This window comes from Sycon ciliatum, chromosome 1, assembly GCF_964019385.1.
Source record: "Sycon ciliatum chromosome 1, ocSycCili1.1, whole genome shotgun sequence".
NCBI lineage: Eukaryota > Metazoa > Porifera > Calcarea > Leucosolenida > Sycettidae > Sycon > Sycon ciliatum.
Genome location: NC_088643.1, coordinates 80929632 through 80956198, shown reverse-complemented (window position 1 = coordinate 80956198; position 26567 = coordinate 80929632). Strand labels below are relative to the sequence as shown.

The 26567-nt window shown below is 48.1% G+C and overlaps 2 protein-coding genes across 2 annotated transcripts in view; both read right to left on the bottom strand.

The window, feature by feature from the left end:
- Positions 1 to 26567, bottom strand: part of LOC135805796 (uncharacterized) — a 103869-nt gene that overhangs the window by 846 nt on the left and 76456 nt on the right. The window contains exons 82-110 of the mRNA XM_065319898.1: positions 25577 to 25732; positions 24909 to 25232; positions 24684 to 24739; positions 24218 to 24389; positions 23985 to 24032; positions 23399 to 23537; positions 23031 to 23191; positions 22705 to 22886; positions 21835 to 22037; positions 21388 to 21549; positions 20732 to 20865; positions 20422 to 20527; positions 20146 to 20247; positions 19370 to 19515; positions 18891 to 19060; positions 18253 to 18541; positions 17558 to 17675; positions 17033 to 17172; positions 16135 to 16355; positions 14979 to 15267; positions 14245 to 14502; positions 13818 to 13975; positions 13262 to 13452; positions 12332 to 12414; positions 11340 to 11464; positions 10788 to 11030; positions 9775 to 9929; positions 5607 to 6095; positions 1 to 519 (exon numbers count right to left, since the gene is read on the bottom strand). The exon at positions 1 to 519 is cut by the window's left edge and continues 846 nt beyond it. Of these exons, the coding sequence (XP_065175970.1) occupies positions 251 to 519; positions 5607 to 6095; positions 9775 to 9929; positions 10788 to 11030; positions 11340 to 11464; positions 12332 to 12414; positions 13262 to 13452; positions 13818 to 13975; positions 14245 to 14502; positions 14979 to 15267; positions 16135 to 16355; positions 17033 to 17172; positions 17558 to 17675; positions 18253 to 18541; positions 18891 to 19060; positions 19370 to 19515; positions 20146 to 20247; positions 20422 to 20527; positions 20732 to 20865; positions 21388 to 21549; positions 21835 to 22037; positions 22705 to 22886; positions 23031 to 23191; positions 23399 to 23537; positions 23985 to 24032; positions 24218 to 24389; positions 24684 to 24739; positions 24909 to 25232; positions 25577 to 25732 (5289 nt within the window). The 3' untranslated portion in view covers positions 1 to 250. The remainder of the gene's footprint in view (positions 520 to 5606; positions 6096 to 9774; positions 9930 to 10787; positions 11031 to 11339; positions 11465 to 12331; positions 12415 to 13261; positions 13453 to 13817; positions 13976 to 14244; positions 14503 to 14978; positions 15268 to 16134; positions 16356 to 17032; positions 17173 to 17557; positions 17676 to 18252; positions 18542 to 18890; positions 19061 to 19369; positions 19516 to 20145; positions 20248 to 20421; positions 20528 to 20731; positions 20866 to 21387; positions 21550 to 21834; positions 22038 to 22704; positions 22887 to 23030; positions 23192 to 23398; positions 23538 to 23984; positions 24033 to 24217; positions 24390 to 24683; positions 24740 to 24908; positions 25233 to 25576; positions 25733 to 26567) is intronic.
- LOC135805797 (zinc finger BED domain-containing protein 4-like) lies at positions 474 to 3651 on the bottom strand. Its single transcript, XM_065319899.1, has one exon. The coding sequence runs from the start codon at positions 3366 to 3368 to the stop codon at positions 1632 to 1634; it is 1737 nt and encodes a 578-aa protein (XP_065175971.1). The 5' UTR covers positions 3369 to 3651; the 3' UTR covers positions 474 to 1631.

Here is a 26567-nt window from a genome sequence, read left to right as displayed (position 1 = left end):
TGCTATACATGTACATTGTAAGATGCATGAAGGAATGTGAATTTTCATGGCAAGAAATCTGCATTGTATGGCAGGTCAGTAGAACATGCAATTTGAATCTTTTCAAGGATGCATTTTTTAAAAGAATGTGAGCTTCAATCAAGAAAATACAGTACAACATGTAGGGGAGGAATATGTACCATTCCTGAGATAAAAAAGCCTTAGAGAGCAGCGAATGATAATGCGAATATGAAGGAAGTAGCAATAACAGTTATACCAGTTTTAGTGACGACTGGTCTTGGAGTAACGTGAGTTTCGTCATGCTCAAGTCTGATATCCGCTTACGTAGCTTGCTCAGTTCGGAGAGAATTCGCCTACGCTTCAGGACGGTTTTCACTTGGAGTTCTTCCAGGAGACTATCATCCATGTGAGAGAGCATACCTCCATCGATATCCTTCTTCACGAACAACTCCACGAGATCTTCCATGTTGATCTTGCGCAGCCAGTTGGCCACATCCTCAACCGACATAGTTAGTAGTTCTGTAGTAGAAAGCACAGCACCATTGTCAGTAAGCAATAGGCAACACATGCAACAAACAAACACATCCACGTGCAGATGTGAGTGCAATCAATAATATTATCCCAAAGATGTATCATGCCTCGTGCTGATCAAGATGTATCATGGTGATCACTCAAAATAAGATCATCACCTTTGTACATTGGTGCTTCTTTGTGTCTTCTGTTTTTACTTATGACTGTTACTTTCAACATCCGGCAGGCGAGCTATTAGGGATTGGAGAACAGCTTGTCGTGATGCTGTGTCCACTCGATATTGGTTGTAAAAAAGAGTTGATTTTTAAGGAGTGTATTAAACCCAACCGACAGTGCAACAGTACTTTGAAACTAACGTGTCTGACATAGTGGTACTTCTGGTTATTTGACGACCATGAGCAATTGCCTCAGACTACAACATATTGTACAGTGCTGCTCAATGAAATCCGATCCTGGGAAACCAGTCTGCGTAGCCCTGCACCACTACACATCCCAGTGTTCGTAGGTCTAGGGTTGCACAGTGTCCGGCCAGGCATTCACTCACATGATCGGATTTCATTGAGCAGCACTTCAAAAGTTTCACCATTTATTAGGGGTGAAAGTGTGCATGCAAAACTCGAGTACGAGTACTCTATTTTTTTCCGATCGAGTATTCGAGTATACGACTATTGCCTGCACTGTCACTTTCCCCATTTCCAGCATCACACCACATGCCACGGTTCACTTGTCTGCATGCACACACATTACGTACATACATGGATCACGTGTTCACGCATTCACGCCCGACCTCAATACCAATAGCCTTGAATAGGGCACAAATGTGCAGTATTATCAGATGTGATATCAATCATATCAATCATAATATTATCATCGATATGTGACGGTGAAATTCTCACAACAGCCAACCCTAGAAGGCAACCAAGAGCCACTAGTCAAATAAATTGAAACTAAAAGAAGTACACACAATCAGTGATTCTGAGCTCCGCTGAGGAGACTAAACGCGTTCAAACAGCCAGCTGCTCAGAAGTTAATTAAATAAATGAATAAAGAAAGAAAGAACTGATGGAACATCATGATACGCACTGGCTGCAACTATCTGTCTACAGGTCAGGCAAAGGAGGCAAGTCATCGGCTTCTTCCTCTGCAAACCTCTCAAGCCGTGGCATCAACTGCTGGACCGCCACAGGGGCAGCAGTTCTTGCTGCCTGAAGACCACTGTTTGCATGAAGGAAGACGAGTGCATCAACGTTCTCGTGCGTTAGACTTGCTCGTAGTTTGCTGACAATGATGCCAGCCGCTGAAAATACTCGCTCCGACGGCACAGAGGTGGCAGGTATGCACAGCACGCGCTTTGCCAACCTTGCCATGGTGGGAAACCTGTCCGCATTCGTCCTCCACCAATCGAGTGGGTCCACAGATGAGCCTACTTGTTTCTCCGTGAAGAATTGGGTTACCTCCACCTCACAATCCGATGCTGCCGATGAAGTTGTGGATGGCTCGACGCTAGGGCACGCGAAGAACAACGACATGTCCTCTTCCATAGGTCGCTTGGCAGGTGGCTCCAGAATACATTCGTCATCAGAGCTGCTCCCATCGCTGTCGGCAGTGATTTGAGCACACACCCGGCGAACAATCTCTGACTTCAACTCGTCCTTGTCTTCGTCACTGTCCAAGAATCCGAGGCTCCGTGACCTGGGATCCAGTGCTGCAGATACAGATGGCAGCGAGATTGGGTCAAATGGATCGAGGGAAAACTTCACCTTGATTTCCATCGCCAGTGATTTCCGGAAATCCGCAGCCGATGCCGAGAGTTCCTCATTCGCAATACGAAGACCACGTAGCAAAGACTTGGCCACCGGCACCACCAACGTCTGTGTACAGTAGGTTTCCCCACCAAGAACAGTGGTAGCCTTTGCTGGTGCCTCCAGTGCTGCCACTATCTCCTTGGCGAGATTCCACTGGTGGTCCTTCAACTGCAGGTGCCGATGGGAGCTCTTGGTCAGCTCGGGGTCTTCCAAAACCGCCATGATTGGCAGCCTCGGGTGAATCAGGCGCTGGAGCATCAGAAAGGAGCTGTTCCATCGCGTTGGAACATCCTGGATGACTCGTAGAGGAGTGCCAGACTTGCTACCTGACGCCATAGCTACTTGCTTGTTGTTTAGCGCCTCTGTGCTCTTGGCACTGTGGCTGAAGTGGCCAACAAGTTGCCTGGAAGAAGCCAGCAGTTTCGTGACAGGCCTTGATGCTGTTATAGCATGCCTGATGCAGGTTTGCAACCGATGGGCAGCGCAAGCTTGGTAATCCCAGTGATGTTGGCTGCGAAGAAGTCTGCTCGCTGCCATCTGGTTTGGTGCTTCATCATGGACTAAGCACTGCACAGTGTCATGCGCAATGTTGAATCTGCTAAGAACTGCTTCTGTGCTGGCAGCAAGGGTTTCCGCTGTGTGACTCCCGTTGAAGCGCTTGGTCTCAAGAACGTGCGACACCAGTTTCCAGTCGTCCGTGACATAGTGGCTCGTGTACGTTACAAAGGAGACCACAGCCTTCGATGTCCACGCATCCGTTGTGATAGCAATTGATGTAGCACCTGCTAATTTTGTCACAAGCTCCTTTCGTGCAGCATCGTGCCGCCGACGCACCATGGATGCGATGGTCGTCCGTGAGGGAACGGTGAATGAAGGTTCCACGAAGGACAGCAATTGCCTGAACCCAGGATCGTTTACTATCCCAAGAGGACGCATATCAGCAGTGACCCAGTCGGCGATGAGCCCCCGAATCTGAGTTGACCTGGCCGAATTACAAGTTCTCTTCGAGTGCGATACTACAAACGATTCCATTGGCTTTGTCCCAACCGTGGTACGTGTTGCTGCCGCTGCGCTGCGCTGCGCTCGCTCGGCTCACTGCCTTTCTCACTTTCCCTCTTCTCCTTGTAACTTTGGCATGTTAGCAGATGATTGGACAAGTTCGTTGTACCACCCGTATATTTGTATTTGCCCTGGCAATGTTTGCACAAGACTTGCTTTGACACTGGTTGGGAGAAGTGGTCCCAGACCTTCGATCTCTGACCGGTCTTTCGTGGTAAGCCAGCCCCGCTTGATGACGATGCTTGTTGCAACTCCATTTTTCGTCAGACAACACTACACTTCACTCAAGCCAACTACTGCAAACGAAAATCACTCAACTACGAAAGGAACTCTTGGATGTGACTGCGAGACCCACGAAGAAAACTGAAGGAGCAGCGACAGCTAGCACGTCTTCTCCGAGTTTCGCTACACGACTGTATTCACGGAGCCCTTCACATCTTTCGTTATGTAAACGGCTCCGTAGTACATGATTGACTCCCGCTCGATCCCACGCGCAGGGATTCCTGCTCAGCTCAACCGCGCAAACCGGTACGGTAGCTATCCATAGTCGCGTGTACAGGAACTGCTCTCCTCACAACCAAAACAGTTTTCCAGAACCTTTCCAGAACCAAAAGAAGTGCATGCCGCACTGCCCCTGACACTGGAAGCGAAAAGGTGAGAACTCAAACTGCATGCAGCATAGCACAACTTTGAACTAGGTACGCGGAGCGCCGCACTGACACTTGGCTACATGTACCACCAGACAGCAGCCGTATGCGGCATTGCGTGTTACTTTACTAGTTTTAGCGAGAGTACGCTAGTAGTAGGTCTACTAGTACTCTGCACGCCTTCTGGGCTGTGCACGTAGGTCTACGAGTATGTGACTTGTGACCATGGTTGTTGACTGCATGCATGCATGATCGAGTACTCGAATTTTTTCCGAGTACTCGATCGTTCAAAAAAAGCGATCGAGTACTCGAGTATTCGGTATAATCGTTTCACCCCTACCATTTATACAAAGTTTTCGAATCACAACAGCAGGAGTAAATTTGAGACCGTACCTTCCTGTTAATTAAAGGACACCGTTTCGATAAGGCGCTGCCCCCACCCCCACACCCTGTTCATTTCAAGGGCGATTTTGGGAGCAATGGACAACAATGTAGGGACAATAGCACTCCCTGGCAGAAGCTGCACTAAAGCACTGGCAGCTCCAGACTGCACATGTACTGACCTTTGTTGTATGACACACAAAACGTGCTTGCAGCAGATCTTGAGCATTATGTTGTAATTTGTCATCACCGCAGACCTCATACGCAGACCCACTCATACGCAGACCCACTCATACGCAGACCCACTCATACGCAGACCCACTCATACGCAGACCCACTCATACGCAGACCCACTCATACGCAGACCCACTCATACGCAGACCCACTCATACGCAGACCCACTCATACGCAGACCCACTCATACGCAGACCCACTCATACGCAGACCCACTCATACGCAGACCCACTCATACGCAGACCCACTCATACGCAGACCCACTCATACGCAGACCCACTCATACGCAGACCCACTCATACGCAGACCCACTCATACGCAGACCCACTCATACGCAGACCCACTCATACGCAGACCCACTCATACGCAGACCCACTCATACGCAGACCCACTCATACGCAGACCCACTCATACGCAGACCCACTCATACGCAGACCCACTCATACGCAGACCCACTCATACGCAGACCCACTCATACGCAGACCCACTCATACGCAGACCCACTCATACGCAGACCCACTCATACGCAGACCCACTCATACGCAGACCCACTCATACGCAGACCCACTCATACGCAGACCCACTCATACGCAGACCCACTCATACGCAGACCCACTCATACGCAGACCCACTCATACGCAGACCCACTCATACGCAGACCCACTCATACGCAGACCCACTCATACGCAGACCCACTCATTTGCTGTTTTATGGACTTACCCTCAATTTGCAGAGAAAGAGCTTCCATGCATAGAACGGTTACCTGTTCTTATGACTACCCGCAAAGCAAAGAAAGAGCTTACCCTCATTTTGAAGAGTCTTCAGCATGGATGGGAAAGGGCATACGCAGACCCACTCATACGCAGACCCACTCATACGCAGACTGGTTGGACAATCGTGATGGTTACCTGTTCTTATGACTACCCGGCAAAGCAAAGAAAGAGCTTACCCTCATTTTGAAGAGTCTTCAGCATGGATGGGGAAAGGGCACTTGCTGGGCTGGCAGTTGATGGTGACGGAAGCAGCAAATTTCCACTGGCCATCTGCCGTTCACCAGCGGAAATCTGGATGGGAGATGATGTTGGTCTGGCCGTGGCTACGCCTTCAAGTAAGTGACTCGTGTCGGCAGTTGGATTCATTGGAGTGACAGCTTCTCTGTCATCGCTACTAACAGAGCCGGGAGGGCCAATGTTATCACCTGATGTCAGGGACATACTGTCGTGATCCACGATACAGAATGATTCCATGTTGCCAGGGTCGCCAGAGCCAGATGACTGGGATGATGGACTGCGCACAAAATCCGGTGAATATGAAGAGGATTCACTCACTGAACCGGTTTCTGAGCCTCCATCATCAGTGTCTTCCTCCTCCTCATCATCATCAGAGTCATCAAATCCAGTCAGTCCACGTGAAAGAATAGCCACTGATGCGTCAGCGTCTGTGAGCAGAATATCACAGACGCACGCACAGGCAGAGTACACACACACACACACACACACACACACACACACACACACACACACACACACACACACACACACACACACACACACACACACACACCATGCATGTACCATGTATACGCCCGTCGCAAGAGAAGCACGCAAATCTGCAAATGCACTGGATGTGCACCCACAGATTTTCTCTTTATAGCAACGATAGCGGATCTGATTCTGATTGAATCAGATCAAGACAAGCGCCAGATAACTGTCTAATCCACACGACTGGCGAAGCCATGTGAATCGACCCCCCAATGCACACCTGGTCTACACCACACGGAGTACATCGGAATAGGACGGCCAAGACAGTTACCTATGCACACCCTACACTTGCTGGGGTAACCAGTATAGACAGCACGCTGCTTTGATAAAAGCAGACACTACAGATGCACTGGTACCTTGAAGTGAAATTGGAGTTATTTTACCAACCAGCCTCGGCAACCGGGTACTGGGAACCCAGGGCCAACAGAGGTACCAACAACCTCAGCCATGAAAGCTTTATAGTAACGACACACACACACACACACACACACACACACACACACACACACACACACACACACACACACACACACACACACACACACACACACACACACACACACACACACACACACACACACACACACACACACACACACACACACACACACACACACACACACACACACACACACACACACACACACACACACACACACACACACACACACACACACACACACACACACACACACACACACACACACACACACACACACACACACACACACACACACACACACACACACACACACACACACACACACACACACACACACACACACACACACACACACACACACACACACACACACACACACACACACACACACACACACACACACACACACACTTGTACTTGTACTTGCTCACTGCCAAAACTGGTCACGTGGGTCTCCCCGGGAGAGGGGAGAGAGACTCAAAAGGAATCTTGGAAAGATGACTCGATTGGCCATTGAACCGCCCAACGGCCGACACCCCCTGAAATCCCCAAACTAGGGTGGACTTGAAATGATCCCACTTATGGGCTCACCACACCTCAGTAAGTGGGTGAGGACAAGGTGCAGAAAAAGGATTGACGGCATCAGGGTATCCGTCCGGGGATCCAACTGCAGTTTAATACCCCTGCCCCCAGTGAAGGTAATACTTGCTACTAGTGTGGGTGGCTAAATCAGAGTGGATCTGATATAAGCTTCACTAGCACCATTGATTACACAAGAGTTAATCTAGCCAGAAGCAGTCCATGGTTAACAGGTACACACACACACACACACACACACGCCGCCCTCCACTCAGAGAACTGAGCGCAAGGTGAGGGGCAGTGGCGTAACAAAAACAAAACAGGAAGTACAGCAGAATGAATTGAAAAAAAGGAAATCAAAACAAGCTGCCATATTGATGGAAAAGAACTCACCAACAGAGGAAAGAAATATCACAAACCAGATGAACAGTCTGCTGCAGCATGCAGGTCCATTATAAAATGCAACGGCTGAAAAGGAACAATATAAAAAATAAATGTGAACATGATGTTCTGTTCAACAAACGTCTGTACGCGTACTGCTTCGGCCTTCGTGAATCAGGAAAAACACAATCTTGAGCTGGAGGGTGGGCACCGAATGTCCCACAAGGGCTCCACAAGACGTACTTTCACGAGCGACGAGGAGTGTGCACAGCAAGCTAATAACACTACACCATCGCCGCACGACGACTGGCCACTCAGGTCCAAACAACACGGCCAAGGACAAATTCACGATTCCGGCGATACACCGCGCAGGAAGAAATTTCTGCAAGTCTGACCTGTTTCCTTTCTCATCCAGGAGTCCACTTGCTTTGCCGAACGCCACTGCGTTGTTTTTGGCTGGGGGTTGATCCGAGGGCTCGCCACACCACTGCGGAGGATGCGGAAAGGACGCAAGAAGACGGTGACGGCAACAAAATTACCCGCCCTGGGCGTCAGCTCACTGAATGTCCTTCCGCGCGCGCGCGCGCGCGCGCGAAACTGGCTGCAAGGCATGAAAAGCCTACTGCCAGTCAATACCCAGGGACGACCCTGACCAGAAGGCTAGGGCCGCCCCGTGGAGGAGGCCAAAAAAGAGAAAACCAGGAGCTAACAAATCTGCTTCCTCTCGGCAAAAAATATTTCACACACACACACACACACACACACACACACACACACACACACACACACACACACACACACACACACACACACACACACACACACACACACACACACACACACACACACACACACACACACACACACACACACACACACACACACACACACACACACACACACACACACACACACACACACACACACACACACACACACACACACACACACACACACACACACACACACACACACACACACACACACACACACACACACACACACACACACACACACACACACACACACACACACACACACACACACACACACACACACACACACACACACACACACACACACACACACACACACACACACACACACACACACACACACACACACACACACACACACACACACACACACACACACACACACACACACACACACACACACACACATACACACGCATGTACAAACAAAGCAGGGACAAACACATGCACAGGCAAAGCACACACATATGCATGCACAGGCAAACCACTTATGGAGAAGGCTCAGTGTACATGGACGGCCCTGTTTCTTTTGATCTGGGTAGAAGACATTAGTGGAGATGACAGTGACTGGGCAAACTGATCCTAATCCAGGTCAGGGAATAGCATGGTCAGGGAATAGCATGGTCAGGGAATAGCATGGTCAGGGAATAGCATGCGAATGAAGAACACTGAAATGGCGGACAGTTCTGTCTGACGAGTGTTTCTGAACACGAAACTCAGAGCTACAGAAGAAAGATGTTTAGGGAAGCCTCACTCCAACACTCCAATAGCGGTCCCTTCACTGTGAATAAATCAATGTTTCACCAAATGTCGGGCCCGGCCCATCATCAGGGTAAAGAAAGATGTTGCGTTTCCTTTGTGTGCTGTGCTCTGCCCTGGCTAGGGTATTAGGCGGAACTACTGTCTGGATTCGGAGTATGAAACTCAGAGAGCAAACTCAGAGTTATGGGAAAAGAGGTTTTTCTCTCTGTAGTTTTGCCTTTGTGTGGTTTACTCTGCCATAGCCAGGGCATAGAACACTATTTGCAGCAAGGACCCTGGCATTGCCACTTTGCCTACATGGTATGTACATAGCACGCACAGGTGCGGGAACCGACTCGACATCATCAGTGTCCCATCCGTCCTGCCCGAATCCAACAAGAGAAACCTCCATCCCAAGTGAAGGTATAGTACTAGGCACTAGTGTACGTTTCCAATCAAACTGGGTTGGAGGCGTCACATGCACCATTGATTACACAAGAACCAGTCAAGCCAGAAGAAGCATGCCGGTCAGCAGGCAACATACAGGTGCAATTATGCACATTGGTACTTACACAGGTGCACTCACATGCACCCCCCCCCCCCCCCCCACACACACACACACCACACCATACACACCACACACACTGACTGACTCACCAGAGTCTACAGGTGTACTGATGTCGGGAAATAGCTTGTCTTTGTTGTCTTGACGCCGACTGGCTGGTGCCATGTCCAGCCAGTCATCTTCTCCAAGTGACTGTTCCAAGACCGGAGTGGCATCACCATCACTGTCATCATTGCCGTACAGAGCTCTGCAGTAACACAAAGAAGAAGACTCACATTAGACAAGGGCAGATAAAGATAAATAAAAATTAAAAGGCACCTCTCTGTCCATTCTCTCTCTCTCTCTCTCTCTCTCTCTCTCTCTCTCTCTCTCTCTCTCTCTCTCTCTCTCTCTCTCTCTCTCTCTCTCTCTCTCTCTCTCTCTCTCTCTCTCTCTCTCTCTCTCTCCCAAAGTTTTAGGGTGGTACGGTCAGCTATGTGAAGTACTCATGTGAAGTACTCATGTGAAGTACTCATGGTCCGATGGATTTTTGAAACTTAGAGCCCATATGGGTGTATTTTATTGATTGCTGGGGTAGTTGGGGAAAAGAGTGGAAAAGAGTGGTGCGGTCAGTACTGTAGTGACTGTAGCGTGTCAGACACCCCTGCTCCCCTGCTCCCCTGCTCCCCTGCTCCCCTGCTCCCCTGCTCCCCATCCCTTCCCCCTTCATCTCCTGCCCCTGCCCTCTCTGTCTGTCTGTCTGGTCTGTCTGTCTGTCGATAAGAGGAAAGCGACTGGACCATTGCACAGAAGGACAGAAGTGATCACAACTGAGTTGATATTTCGATCATACTGGTCTTCTTCAGAAAGAAGACTTCCGAATGACTGTCCGTCCGCCCGTCCGTCCATCCGTCCGTCCGTTTGTCGGTCTGTCCGTTTGTCTGTCTGTCCGTCTGTCTGTCTGTCTGTCTGTCTGTCTGTCTGTCTGTCTGTCCATGGTCTTTGTCTGTGGTCTCTGTCTCTGTCTGTCTGTCTGTCTGTCTGTCTGTCTGTCTGTCTCTCTCCGGGTTCATCTTTTAAGAGTACATGCTACATAGGCAGCCAGGCTTTTCAAGTTTTCACTCACCTAATGGTGCCACCCTCCAAGTGGAAGAGCGGCAAGGCAAATCCAGTTGGTGCATCTAACTTGCCTAACTCATCATCATGCCATCCTGGCAACTTGTTCCATAGCTCAGCCACCACTGGTGTCCAAGATTCAATGCTCTGCGGCCAATGACTTGGTGGTGGTGCACTTCTAGAGCTGCTTGCACCCTGCGATGACGACGGCGGTGATGATGACACAATCCTCGCGTTGATATCATCCTTCAGTCTGAGTAAGTGAAGGCAGTCATGTCAAAATGAAATCCAAAATGAAATTCATCACCAGTATTCGGTCACTTATCAACAATGCAGCAACGCTCACAGTGAGCCAGCTGGGAGGGGACAGCCTAACAAAAGTGATTGTGACGATGGCTAGCAATATTATCCATCAATGTAGATTCATATTTAGAATGCCCAGCTACATACAGCCATGCCCAGAAAACTAAGATAAAATATTATATATCAGGATTCTACTTGTCAAAGATGAAAATGTCAGGTTCCTGGTACGAGAGCTATCTTGTACATGCGTCATCCTCACCTTGTCAAGAGGAGGCGCAGAGCAACATAGTGTTCAATGCAGACCTGATCAGGTGGGAACAAGGCTATGGGTAGCTCATGCTCGCTGTAGAAATGATTGCTGATGAGGTAGTGACGCACGCAAACCTGAACAAAATGAGCCGAGAACACAGACACTGACCGATCACGACCGTGTGACACAGAGATAGTCCACACACCAACAAGCGCTGTCACTGGCAAGTTCAACACAGTAGGTAATGGCATAATGACAGCATATACATTGTACACGCATGTCTAATACTACACACCAGCCTAGTAACCTGTCAATGTAGCACACAGTGTTGCGGATTTCTGTTCGACTATGATTTACGCATGTTGTTGTATTTGGTTCTTGTCTTGTGGAGTCCAGTGTCTGATATTATGGTCTAAGTGTACGCGCGAGTATGGTGTGATGTGTGACGTTTATGGTATGTGGTGCATGCAAGAGTACGCGTTGTCAGAGAGTGAGGATGTGCTTCCGTCTGTGTGAGAGTGACTGTCAAGTGAATGCTGTACATGCGCAGTACTAGTTTGGTCTGGGAATGAGAGTCGTGTGTGATTCGTCCGTGGTCTGGTTGTCTTGGTCTTGGTCATGTGTTCTGTACGTATTAGTCCCTGATTGGCCGTCCCGATTTGTCGTCGCAATATTCCTGCTTGTTCTTGTTGTTTTCTTTGAGTCTTTTCCCGGGAGTCTTCCCGTTGTCCTTTTCGTCGTCTCCAAGTTTGTCTCTCTCCTCCTGCGCCCTCGTCATTTCTTGGTACAATATAAGTATTGCAGATATGATCAAGAGTTCTCGTAGTTGTGTGGCGGGGGCCAGGGGGAGAAGCCTACTTCACAGTGTCCTATGTTGTATGTTGATATACACAGAGTAACAGCAGGCACTGACTGGATGCTGCTTAAATGGACAATGGAGTGTGTCTGCTATCAATACCAATAGTAGTAGTAGTAGTAGTAGGCTGTGGGCAAGTACTCACATCATGTTGCTGACCAAGATGAGCCTCCACGCCAGACAGGACACTCAGTAAGCTACTGATGCCTTGCACACACTCAGTCGGGTCTGCTCAGGGATAGTGAACACAATAGACAACAAGGATATCATGATGGTGGTCAGGGCAATGCTAGCGGCAACACCACTGACACCAGGATGACCAGGCTGACAAGCAGAGAAATGGCTTAAACTAACATACGTAGTGTACCGAGTCGTGAGTTTGCAGTGCTGAAGGAAAGAGCGTTTGGGCTAAAAAATTCTCATGGAGTGTGTTACTCCGATTGACGATCGTTACGAACGCAATTTGTTGTTTATTTTGTCCTTCAAGTTACGTCCGTAGAGACTCAGATAACAGTGATTTAATGGCGAATCCCTCTTTGTATTTCTGCACAGCATAGCTCCTTCGCACCACTGTTCATGTTTTATTCTGATTGTGTTTCGCCGAAGTTCTCTTCGCTCAAGTTCATTTGCGTAAGGACTGATTTGTTATCTTTTGACTCTGGGTCTGTCGCAGACTGTGCATGCTTCTCAGCAGTCAGCACTTTCTTTTATGACATCAGTATACACTAGTGCTGTACATGTTGGATGATAAATTCGTGCACGCGAGCTGGTTTTCTTTTGGCTGGTTCTATTTTTGGTTTTGAGGGTTGTTGGCTGAAGAGGTTTGCTTCAGACATGTTATTCATATCTGCTCGCCCAATTTCTACAATTATATTTTTGCCCGTATAACCAGTAACGGTTGTTGTTGATGCACTGAGGTGTGGCTGCATTGGGGCGAGTGAGCTAGTTTGGTAACACATGTATGACTGTGTGTGCACATTTACGCGCAAGTGCAAACACACACACACACACACACACACACACACGCACACACACACGCACACACACACCCTCAAAGAGAAAACAGCAAACTCACTGTCATACGCGGCAGGGATTGCTGCCATGAGAGTCTCAGCGAGTTCAGGTCTGAGTGGAGTCTTGAGACGCATTGCCAAGTGAGCATATTGGCATTCACCACTCAGCAAGTGAGAGCGAAAGAAGTGAATACAACCAACTATGCTACTCAGCGGCAAAGAGAAAATGTGCTCTACCATGCGATCAGGAACCCTACAACAAGAAAAAGAACAAGATCACGACCAAGAACACGATTACGACCAAGAACACGATCAAGAACAAGAACAACAAGAACAACAGACACGGACAAATCAGATCAAAGAAAGACCCTTGAAAAGTTAGATGTACACGACCATATATAAAACTGTGTCTGAGTTTGCCAGGTGAGCTTGCCATGCATCCAGTACTTGGTCATGTACATGTGCAACTCAACATTTAATAGTTGGCCTATGTGTGTCAAATAGAGCGGAATCGATATGCAGCATGCTACAGTCAGATCTCCACGCAGAGCATGACAAACTATAACCAGAGTTCACCCGAGTATCGACACACACTGCACCGTGCTCTGTGTCACATACCTTTGCGCTGCAAGCTGCTTGACTAGCTCCGAAAGTACTGATCCGGACAGTCCAGCGGGACAGAGTAATGGTGTCAGGAACTGCAGCAGCCGAGTGGAGGGCTCAGTAACGCGACTTGCTACTTGTGCATTGTCACAGCCATCATCGTCATCACCACCCTGACACGAACAACAGAAATGTACAGCCTCTACTACATGTATACAACAATGATAACACGGTGTAGACACGGTGTAGACAAAGAGGGAGCAACAGTAATCTGTAACTCCAAGTGTCAGGCAAGCAGCAGACTTTCTGGTGAACAAGACTGGCAGATTGTGCCAGGGGAGAGGTGTGTCAACTCAATCTGTGTCAATTCCAAGCACATACATGTACATGGAAGCATGATCATTGCAATAGCAGCAGCAGCAGCACCGGTCCTACAGCGTACCTGCAAAGCTAGCGGATGACTGTACTGCAAGACTGCTTGACGAACATGTCCCAGTATGGTTAGCAGCATTGTCAAGCACTCGCCTGTCACCACCGAATCAAGATTATGCGACAAGAGTTTGAGTGTCTGCAGCGCTTCACTGCTTAAGTCCTTCGAGAACCCAGTCGGCAGCTGGCTGTCCACTTTGGAGATATCTACGGCAGGTGTGGGTTGCTGTGTAGGATGTGGCTGAGCAGTTGGCACACTAGTCGCAGCCACCTTCAGCACATAACACACAGTGTGGAGAGCGCAAAAGATAATTGGGCCACATCAGCTTGCAATAGCAAAACACAGGCATACAGCACAGGTACACATGCATATACGTAGATGTGTGGGCGTCGTCTGAAAAGCTAGCTTTGACCACTTCAACCACTAATCTCGTAACAAAGCACTAGACACGGACATCAAGTCGTATGTGAACAATGAAGCAAGAAGTGAAAAGCCATGAAAAGCATCGAAGAAGACGAACAATGTTCTACCCGAGGGAGTCTGTCTGTATGAATGCGTGTGTGCAGTGAGTACGCCAAAAATGATGTCATGCACGACCAGAAACTATGCTCGTACACAGCAACTGAAATGCAATTAATACCACCCCACAATCGACCACAGGGTTGCAGATGGGTAGTGGTTGTACCACTAAACAAGACAAACAGAATTGGTGTATAACTGTTAGCAGTAGAATTCTACAAACGTACATCTTTGAATTTGAAGACAATGCGCATAGAAGCCGGGTCGGCGATCCTTGCTCTTCCCATCGCGTAGGTGAGCAACAGGTCCTGCTCGATGCTATGCAGATCAAAAGCACTCTCATTGCTGCTGCTGCTGTCGGATGAGCGAGACATGAAGACTGACGATGTCAGTGACTGGAGAGCATTGGCAGCAGAGTTGCTACTCATCAGAGAGGTGGCATGTGATGTAAAGTGACGTCGAATAACACGAAGGAACTCCAGCTGATCTTCAACTAGCACATTGCTCCCGGTATTTCTGAAAAACAAAGAACATTCCCAACTCGTCACAACCACGCGCAGTATTTAATTGTGAACAAAAAAACATGATATAGTTTTCTTTCCCTGATAAGCTTCCTGTCTCCAAGAAAGTTAAAAAAAAAAACACGATACTGTAGCATTATTTAGAAACCAAGCAGCATTGTAGTAAGCGTTGAGATAAGAATGACAGTGCAACTTCAACGAACTGAACTGAAGTCAAACTAGATATGCTACCAATATGAGATTATCAGATACACCATTGTATCGTTTACCACACTACAAGGTGGTTGCGCTTGCTGATTGCATAGCCTTTCCATGCAAACTCATCATCATTTGGGATAAATGCATGCAGCCGTCTTGTGACAAATTTTGATAAAGCATGCTCCTTCTTCCAGCTGGCGAAAGAGAACCTGATCTTTCTCTTGCTTGCTCTTTGCTGGGAAGTAGTGAGCTATGTGATTGTGCGACTTCACTAAATGGCCTCGGAAATGGCTATGACTCGTTTCAAGCCTCCTGCCTTCGATTTCACTTCACCAGACTACGGTCCTGCATAGAATCTCTGGTTCTTTGAAAACGACAAGCTAGCTTAATGGCTGGTAGCTCGGCCTATTTAGCTCGTAGCTGTACTGATGAGGCCTCTATGGCCGAAACAGCTTGCTGTCTATAGCATTGGGTTATTTGAAAACATACATTTTAAGCTCTGCTTGGAAGAAGACTTGACTTCTCCGCACGCTTGCAGAACCAATCGACCAAGTCTCCAAGCCCCAACCAAGACACTCCTCACACAACAAGAATGAAGTCAAGGGTCTTAATTTTAATGAAGCTGGCACACCATCAACTTGAGCATAAAAAGTCAGGGACATACCGGACGCTGCATTCCTCCATTTCCAAGACGGTCACATCACCGAGCAGACAGGTCTGACTGCTGACTTCTTGCGGCTGAATCATAGTATTGGAATCTAAATCATTCCGCAGCCTAGCATACAGCGACATCAGCTGGTCGTAGGAGTTGGTACGTGACAACGATTCGTCTGTACTTGGTAGCAGTGTGGAGAGTATGTCCAAGAACTGGTTGTGTGTCTCAACCTGAAAAGGACACAAGGAAAAAAACAAGTGTTTCAACTTCTTCGCCCAGCATGCACTCTAAGCCGACTAACTCTACCAGCAAGAGATTCCATACTCTGGGAATAACACAGCATGGAAAACGGGAGAAAAGCAACGTGATCAAAACTGTCTATTCTACAATGACAATCTAATCCAAAATATTGACCACTCATATAATTCATTCATATTCAAGTGACCTGGAACTCATCAAAGACACTACAGATGGCACACTGTCTCGGTACCATGAAGGGACACAGAATTAAATCCGAGGAGTGTTCGGCACACATGTGTACTTGTGACTGCCAGGAGCTGGTTTTCAAAAGCATGCATTCCCTCATGACAATCAAACACTGTAGAACACAGAGCCAACTCAGCGTGGCATGTGAAACACTTGCGCCATGCACGTTAGCACCAAATACTGGCTGCAACTAGTACATGCATATAATATCATATGTAACTCTGGAAACTTCTGCTTTCATTCTCATTCACTTCCCCATTACTTTACTTGTTTTCTTCCCGTCGTTTTCTTCTTTAAAATCAACATGGTTTTGTCTATTGCCCATATCACCCACTCTTGACTAGTGTCACATGATTGAGAAAATAAGTGAATGAAATAAATAGACACACAAGATAGAGAGGCATATTCCTGTCACACTTACGACTTGTCTCAAGACAACAAAGAGCGTGTCATTGCCCTGGCCTTCTTCCGTACTCTCACTGAGCAACGAGAGTAGTACCGTGCTTGCTGACAGCTGGTGCAGTTTGTTCTCTCTGCTCACAGTTGCACATCCTCCGTGGCCTGGAGTTGATAGGGGATGCCAGTGCCAAGACAGCAGTAACAACAAGCACAATGAACACAGAACAACCGAAGGACACAGTTCAGTGGAGGCACAATAGGCTGGTCCATGACCATGATTGAGTTGATAATGGTGTTCAAGGATCATGCCAATAACAGTAAAGAGACTGGGAACGAAGGATCAAGACTTCCGAATATTTAATGGGCAAAGTGCATGGTGTGATAATTGTGCAGTGCCTTCCATAATAAGATGGCAGGAACACACAATGTCACTTGCATGAGCTACACCTAATGGAGGGCGCACGCCAGAACATCAGCAGCAGCAAAGATATCACGAGTAGCTGAAGCAGTCACCAGCATCACACTCTTTGTTACCATCACAACTTACCAATGACGCCGCCGCAGAAGTCAACGTACGCATTGAAGCGTCCACTGAGGCGCTCGAAAAGTTGATTGATGTGCTGAGCAGCAGACTTGCTGTAGCGCTGCGAAAGCCTTTCCAGAACCTACATGACACAAAGTCACGTCGGGGGAACGGGTCGACAAGTGCAGCAGACACAGGAACAAGCACAACTCTCGGAAAGGAGCCTGGGAGTAAACTGTACATCTAAGCAATTCCTCAGGCATATTGAGTGAAATTGGCAACACACCAGTTTTCAACCCGCATAAACACTTCGACACCCAACTAGCATTACTTGGCAACACAACATGGACCAGTCACGGAGAGTGAAGCTGCCGAGATGATATGGGACCTGTCAAAGGAGAAGAGGTAGCTTCAGTACACAGCTTACATCGGAGATAGGGATTCAAAGAGCTACAATGCAGGTTGCAATTCTGTTCCATATGGCCAGGACACCATACTAGAGCAGGAGCAGTGTGTCAGACATGTTCACAAACAAGTTGGCAGCAGCCTCCGTAAGCCGAAGAAGGAGCACCTTGCAACGCACATCAGAAGTATACGGCTACCTCACAACCTGCAAATATCTACATGTTATTAGCAGCATAGGACTGTTCAACAATCTAGATGACCCACACATGTGAGATGACTGTGAGATGACTGCATGCTAACAAGTGACAACTGACCTGGCCTACTGTGACTGTTGTGGCCTGCTCAAATGTGACGGAAAACGCCAGCATGGAGTGAATCCAGGTGTAGAACTCCACCAAATCAGGCAGCAGCATACCACCGACATGCAGGCGTCTTCGCCACACCATCATGTGCTGTAGAATGTCAGTCCTGGCAAGACGAATGCCCGCGGGCAGAGTATGCCACTGTGTCGATGACCTACTAGCGACAGAGTGCTGGTGCTGCTCCACAGCGTGATAGAAGTGTTTAGATGAGACACGACTCGGGTACACGTTTTCAAAATCTCTGTAGATAACAAAACAGCACAGTACAATCCACAGTTGCTGTATGCATGTATGAGAGAACGAGAGAAAGAGAGAGAGAGAGAGAACTAGAGGGGAGGGGGTGGGGGGGGGGGGGGGTAGGGGTGATATACAAGGCACAAAGCATGGACTGCCGTTTCAGCTGCAGCCTTGTTAAAAATAATCAAGTACGAAAAACCAAAGGCAAAGAGGTTCACATGACATTCAGATGCTTCCGAGGGAGTTGCACTCATTCATCAGCGAGAGTCAAATCCCTGCCGTGAATGACAAGGTTCATCCTACCATCACTCAGCAATCTCCTTGCTCATGATGCTTCTTACTGCCACACTCACCTCAACTTGAGCAGGAGCGGATGATTCTGCCAGACGGCATCATTCACCATTGTGGGATTCTGACATGCAGCTATGCTGGGCTCATACACGCCACTGTGCCAGGATGCCTCTGCTCTGTTCAACGACTCCAGGTTAGTAAACGTCGACTGACCGAACAGACGCTGGCCATTCTAAGTCAAAGCAGCCACACGTCAGAAAGCACAATACATCATCAGTACAACAGAGCACTGAGTAGCAGGAGGCGTGCAAGTGCACTTAACAGTACAGAGTGAAGAACATACAATGCTACTAATACACCAAAAAAGTGCAGTGGACTTAGACCAGTGAATACGTGCAATGGACTTAGACCAGTGAATACACAGAAAATATTCCCTGAAGCGTCGCACAAGGAACACAATACTAGTAGCGATTCTACACTGTGCATTCATCTAAAAAAAGGTGGGTCTTAAACAGTACAGTAGCACAGAGTACACAGTTACCTTCTGCAGGTTAGTCATCGCCTGCACAACAAAGAAGGACCGCTCCTCGTCATTCAAGTTCAGGTTGGTACGCATCAATAGCCAGGCTGTGCGTACTTGAGAGATGCAATAGTGACGTACGGACTGCCATTCAGAAATAACTGGGCCTGTGCATGACACACGTAGCAATGAGAACCAGGAAAAGAATGACCAGGCAGTTACCGCAGTACTAGTCAAAGATACACTCAACATTATTCAATCATAAACTCATTTCAAGAGCAGCTCCGGCCTTGGATTCAGAGTCAAGGGCATAACGAATGTAGACATGAGTACATGAACACTTGATACTGCTACGGCTAAACATGTTGCCTGAGGATTGCTTTTGCATGTAACTCCGAATTGCAAGTAAACCTTGTTTGCATTCTGTGTGCAAGGATGCTCTGCCAATGGGTATTGAGAATTCTTTGAACAGAGGAGGAAATTCCACTTGACAGCAAGACCAAGTACTGTACTAGGGTCTGGCTGGGCCGGCAGTACACTCTACGCTGCACACCACTGCAGTATGACAACGTCAGTGGAGGTCTGGTGATGGGCATGCATGTTTTACCCGTTGCAGAGGCGGCACTGGAGTGACGACATTGCAAGGGTAGCGGGGAAGCAAGTAACTTGTTCCGGTATGCTTTTAAAGATGGCAAGCACTATTGACTAGAGTAATCTAGCACACATGTCCGTTTGCACCATCCTCATGATATTTCCTTGAAAGCTGGCGGCCTGCCAACGTACAACACGATGCTTACCTCGCAGACCATCATACGCTCCATCTTGAGTCAGAAGTGACACACAGAATGCTCCGTAGTTAGCCCACAACAAGAGATAGCGCGACGGAAGAGTGAGGTTACCTGAATAACATTAGAACACATCAAACATCTGATGGTACAATGGTACAAGTAAAAGTAATTTGAAACTTTGCAAACCTGATATTATGGGGAGCGCATCAAGCTTGGTCCACTGTGAGCAAACACAAATTGCAATTTCGAGTTTGGTCTTAATATGATCTCCAGTTCAATACTAACCTCTGGTACAGTGTGTTGTGTAGTCGGATCTGCCATACTCTCCGTCAGCATTCAGTTCACATCCACAGTCATACTGCAGACCGTTGGCACTGACCTTGTTCGGGTACTGAAGCAAACATTTTTAAAAGAACCAGGCAGAGAACTAGAACTTAGTGAACAAGGAATATATTGCGCATGCGCAATAGGCTACTACTAACAACACGGTCTTTTATCTCTTGTGAATTTAGACCGTACTTATGGGTGCGAGTCGCACAAGAGCTGTGTAATGTACATGTCTACATTGATGAAGTCACAGTGCATTTTCACATACCATGTTGCCGGTGAGGAAAGTTCCAGCCAGGCTAGCTGGATTGAACATGTGTGCCCACAGGTGAGAAGAGTCTGCCGGCATACCCATCACACCAGCAATCAAATTGGCCAGTGCATTTCGTAGCTGAGCATCCTCTGCACACACACACACACATACACACACACGCACGCACACACGCACGCACGCACCCACACACACACACACAGTATACACCGGTGTATGTACACAAGCATGCAACATGCACATACAGAGTGACAGATGAGCAGATTAGCCACAGGAAAAAAATATCGCAGTCAAATCATCGCACATGGGATACGTGTGTTCGTAAAGCAACAGGTCAGACTATCGAAATGATCAAAAGCATCACAGCTCCATTACTTTGAGCTGTTTACAATCATTCCAGCTAACTGAGCATATCAACACAATCATCCCAGCTAACTGAGCATATCAACAACACATCTAGGCAACCGTTGATGGTGCCTTACAAGCAATGAATGCTCATTAACACAAACCCATGCATGTTTTGTGCGCAGCCATGTCCATCCCATTACTATGAGGAGAGAGAGAGAGAGAGAGAGAGAGAGGGGGGGGGGGGGGGCACAGCCAACTAGACACCATATCTTTGCATATCAAACAGCGCTGAGCAATCATCGTACCCGAGTCTAAAGGCAAGCGCGGGTCGAAAACCTGCCATAGAGAATCAACTTCCTGATCGGATGGGTCGCGGCGGCGGTGTATACTACCAGATGGGCCTAACTGCAAGCGTACGGCATCAGCATTGGCAGGATTCATAACTTCTGCTCGCTGGATCAAACGGACTGAATACAAGGAAAGAAAGAGGGGCGTAAAACCAGAATAAATTATCAGCAAATACAAAGCAACCTCATAGGCATTCTGATCTCTAGGAATCCCTCGTTTAAAAGCACTTGTACAATGTGGCGTACACGGCTGACATGGAACAAGAAAGCAAAACACATCCTTTCCAACTCTTCCCCACGCTGAGTGTAAAGACTAGATTGAGTTGAAATCTACACTCTTTACCTGTACACACCACACCTTGCATGCTACAAAGAACAAGTGTGGTACATTCACTACAGCCTTACTTGGATCCAAGAAGGCCAGAAGCAATGCTACCTGGCAGGGCTGCAGCTCCAGGAAACCCAGATCTTCATGTATGGCAGCAGTCAGACTCGTGCTGGTGTGCCGGTGCAGATAGAAGCAATGATACACACAGTACCACAGAACCATGCGCAGCTGGCAGCGCAGTGTCTCCTCCTCGTCAGACACGGCATCAGCAAGTGGACCGCTGCGTTAAAACAAACGACAACAACACACACACACACACAAACGTCAGTGAAGACAGGGGGACCGAACATAAACAAACTACTACGTCACATAGTTTACACCCATGCGGGAGCATCTACTGTCGTGGACATCATACTCGAATTATGAGTATTCTACTGTACTAACTAAACAATGAACAGTGCTGCTCAATGAAATCCTATCATGTGATTGAATGCCTGGCCGGACACTGTCCAACCCTAGACCTACAAACACTGGGATGTGAAGTGGTGCAGGGCTACGCAAACTTGATTCACGCAATCGAATTTTATCGAGCAGCAGCGTAGTTACCGTTACACGTCTGGAAGAAAAGCATGTGGTGTGATTGCGTGTACTTGTGGGGTGGCTGTGTCATGTGTGTAAGAAAAGACATCATTTTTCAAAATGGCTAACCCGAGGCAGTAACATGATGGCATCTGAGCTCCCCGCAACCCCCTCAGCCAAATCCTGGACACGTCACTGGAAAATGTACTCTTGATAACACTCAGAAGGATACTCCTGTACATTATTGTAGGACTTGCTAGGCACTGGCAGAAAGCGTATGTGTGTGCGTGCGTGCATACATGTACGCGTGTGAGCTTGAAAGGACTGCATGCTGTAGTACAAACATGTCAGATGGAGGCTGGTCTCACCGTAACGTAGCTACAAACATGCCAATAGATTCTTGCTCTTCTCTGCCGCGGAACTCTGCTGATCGTTCGATGATGTCACGTGAATAGCGGACCAGAGAGCGATAGATCTTGCCCAGGTCGGATGACTCAGAAGTGGACGGGTAGGCGAATGGCATCAGATGGCAGTTGATCACCAGTGGGTGCTGTGCATAGATCATAGATCAACAATGATGGACAATGGTGAACGTGGTGAGATAGCTCTAGTAATTTCTACTTCGAGTAGTTATATGCCATTTGGTACATTACATGCTGAGTTACCATGTTAACGAACTTGCCCCAGTTCTTACCTCCAGCTCATCAACGAATGGTTTGAGGAAAGGATTGAATGCAAGCACCAGTGTTTGCAGCTGATCACCAGTCAGCAGCTTAACCAGACGCTCAGAGCTGTGCAACTTGCGCAGCAGGCGCGACAGCAAGACATAGCTGTGACCACCCTTCTTGCCACCACCTACAGCACACATACACACGTTCATATGCACACGGTCACATACACACACACATTCATACACATTCATACACACATCAACCCGTGCATGCATATGTGCACACAATCGCAGGAACACAGATGCACAGGGTCGCAAAGACAGTCAGCCGTTGACATCAGCATGCATGAAAGAGGAAGATGATACACTATGAACGTGTGACTCCCACTTACCCGTTGCCTGATCAAGAACCCAGTTGTTAACCAGGTTGACAAGATCATGAGGGAAGTGTAGGCGCAGTCCCTCACGCTGATCGGCATCGCAGCCCAATGCATAGTCACCCATGCGGTCAGCCAGCTTGAATAGCAATACCTGAAACATACAAAAAAACCCACACACACACAAGTCCATATGCGTGTGAACGGGGCCATTCACGCACAGTATCTGTGCATTGCATTGCGAGAATGCAATGGCAAGAGATCAAGCAGTAAACACCTTGCAGAGCGCAGTGGTGACAAATGTTCAACCAAGCAGAGTCCTGGGTCACTGCACAGTCTACTGTTCACGGTGCTTGGGCTGTGCAGTCCCGGGACTGTTACAAGTATAATTATTCTCAACATTAAATGTCACTGACCATCGCTGTAAAACTTGCACCCCTCTTACTATAAATGGAGACATCCAGGAAACAGCATCGGCATGATCAGTCTTGCCCTTTGGCATCTCAAACTTTCAGTAGTACATGTACATTTACTGCCATGATTCAGACTCTTCTTCTCGACATCATGATCTTCAAGTTCTATAATGGCGAGTTGAACCTACCTGAAGAGTTGCTTGGTACTCGATGGCCTCAACACAGCTGGATGGTGTCTGTTGACACAAAGCATGCAACAGAAGGTACATTAGAAGGCTATACAGAATACAAGTCCACCAAAAAAAGTCCACAGATCTCCTAATTTCACCGAAAGCCCACCAAAATCTCTTCAGCAGTCAGACAACAGACAAATCAAATAACCCATGCCTAAATACACATCTACTCGTGTACATGCACTTACTTCAAGTCTACGCAGCAGGGCAGCCACGTGCAGCAGCTCCATGCCTTGGAGCGAAGACATGCGCTCAAACAGACAACACGTGAAATAGGACTCCGCCAGCAGACTACTATTCACTGCCAGATCCGGATAGGACTGGCGGATGTATGGCTGATCATAGAAGCATGGGATGAAGCTAAGCCACACCAAAAGGTAACAAAACACATAAAAGCACAGAATGGAGGACAGAACAGCAACAGCAGCAGGAGAGAACAAGACAGGACTTGACATTACAAAAGAGAGTATTGTTATGGAGAAAGAGCCACCATGCGGTCACCGAGAGTAAAGCAAAGGAGAACGCCACAGTGATGTGCTGCCTAAAACAAAAACATGCAGTGAAAGTCATGATGCAATTTTCAACACATGTATGTCTGAAGACTACGAAGCAGTACCCAAGCACAGCTTCCAAAGGTATAAGACACACACATACCAAGTGGCTGCATTCCTTCGGTTGTGACACAGCACTGCTTCAATGTTTGCACGTAGCTGGGCATAAAGCAAAACAAATACAAAAATAAAGAGTGCTTCCACACCGCATGGAGGCTTCAACAATGCATGTCGTTACACTGCCCACAAATGGGAAACATCACTTCACAAATGGCTAACATGTAAGGAATATCTTACAAGAAGGAATGGAATGCTAAGTCACACTGACCTTCTCATAGGCTCCTTCATCCCTTTGTACTACAAGTAGCAACTGCTGAGTCCAGTATTCAGCCATTGATGCTGTGAACAGCTCTTCACAGCAGGACCTGACGGCATTCAAGACGTGCACATTCTCATTACCGTCGCTTTGCACAGAGGCAAGGTGTGTCACCGGGGTTGGCTGATTGACCAAGGACCATCCTTCATCACTAAGCAGTATAGCAGAGTTGCTGTGGATGGACTTGAGCAACCACAGGCAGTCGGCCTCACAGTATATTGATGTATGCATGGAGAATGACTTGGGCAACGTGGGGAAGTAGTGCTGGAGTAGTAGCTGCAGTAAACCATACAGACGACAATCAGACATCTGTTGTTTACCGTATGTGCTCCATGTGCATATGAGATCATGCTGGGCTACTAAGTCTACTGCAGGATCTGACTGTGAATCAATATCGGCCAGAAGAATCACATGCTGAATGTCAAAGTCTGTACCTGGCTAGCTACATTACATGTATATAGCTAGTACAGTGCTGCTCAATGAAATCCAGTCGCGTGAGTCAAGTTTGCGCCTTGCCCAGTGTTCGCAGGTCTAGGGCTGCACAACACCCGGCGCATACTTGAGTGACACGACTGGATTTCATCGTGCAGCACTGTACACCTGCACACCTATCACTGTACCTGGATGAGCAGAGCACCGCTCCTGCGGAACTGCTGCCGGCCACTAGAGGTGACATTGCCATTCTCGCTGGTATGCACATCTTCAAAGTCCTGGCTATTGAGTTCATAGAGTGTTGCCAGGGCATGGTAAACGGCATCAGTGATGCTCAAGTATACCTGTGAACACAGAAATATGCACAGCACAGACAAGCAGAATGGGCACCGAGGAATAAGCTTGGGTTAGCTACATGGTTGACACAATCCTACTACAAAAGCACTGCAGTACACTAGTACACTGTACGGTAAAGCCTGTCCTATATGACACTGTTACCCACAGCATAATGGCCCGCCTGTCCACGCACCTGTCCTATATGACTGTTACCCACAGCATCGTGGCACTCCTGTCCACGCACGTGTGCGACGTTTGGCCCCAGACAAACTCAAAGCCGCTCGACAGACCACATGTTGGCTCTCAGTATAGTACGTCCATCGAGCAGCCCCTACTCGTCTCCGCTGCATATGGTACCCAAGAAATCTGGTGACTGGCGCCCGTGCGGTGATTACCGAGCCCTGAATGCTGCCACACAGCCCGATCGCTACCCGCTGCCACACAGCCCGGCCGCTACCCGCTGCCACACAGCCCGATCGCTATCCGCTGCCACACAGCCCGGACGCTACCCGCTGCCGCACCTGCACGATTTCTCCACCGTCCTCCAAGGTGGCACAGTATTCACGAAGATCGATCTGGCCAAGGCATACCACCAGATTCCAATGCACCCTGATGACATCGCCAAGACCGCCGTGGTCACACCTTTTGGCTCTTTAGAGTTCCTGCGGATGCTATTCGGTCTGCGCAATGCTGCCCAGTCGTTTCAGCGTTTCCTGGACCAGATACTTCATGGGTTATTATTCGTGTTCGCATACATCGACGGCTTACTGATAGCCTGCTGCAGCATAGAGGAGCACTTGAAGCACGTGGACAGTCCTGCAACGCCCAAGTATGGCCTTATCA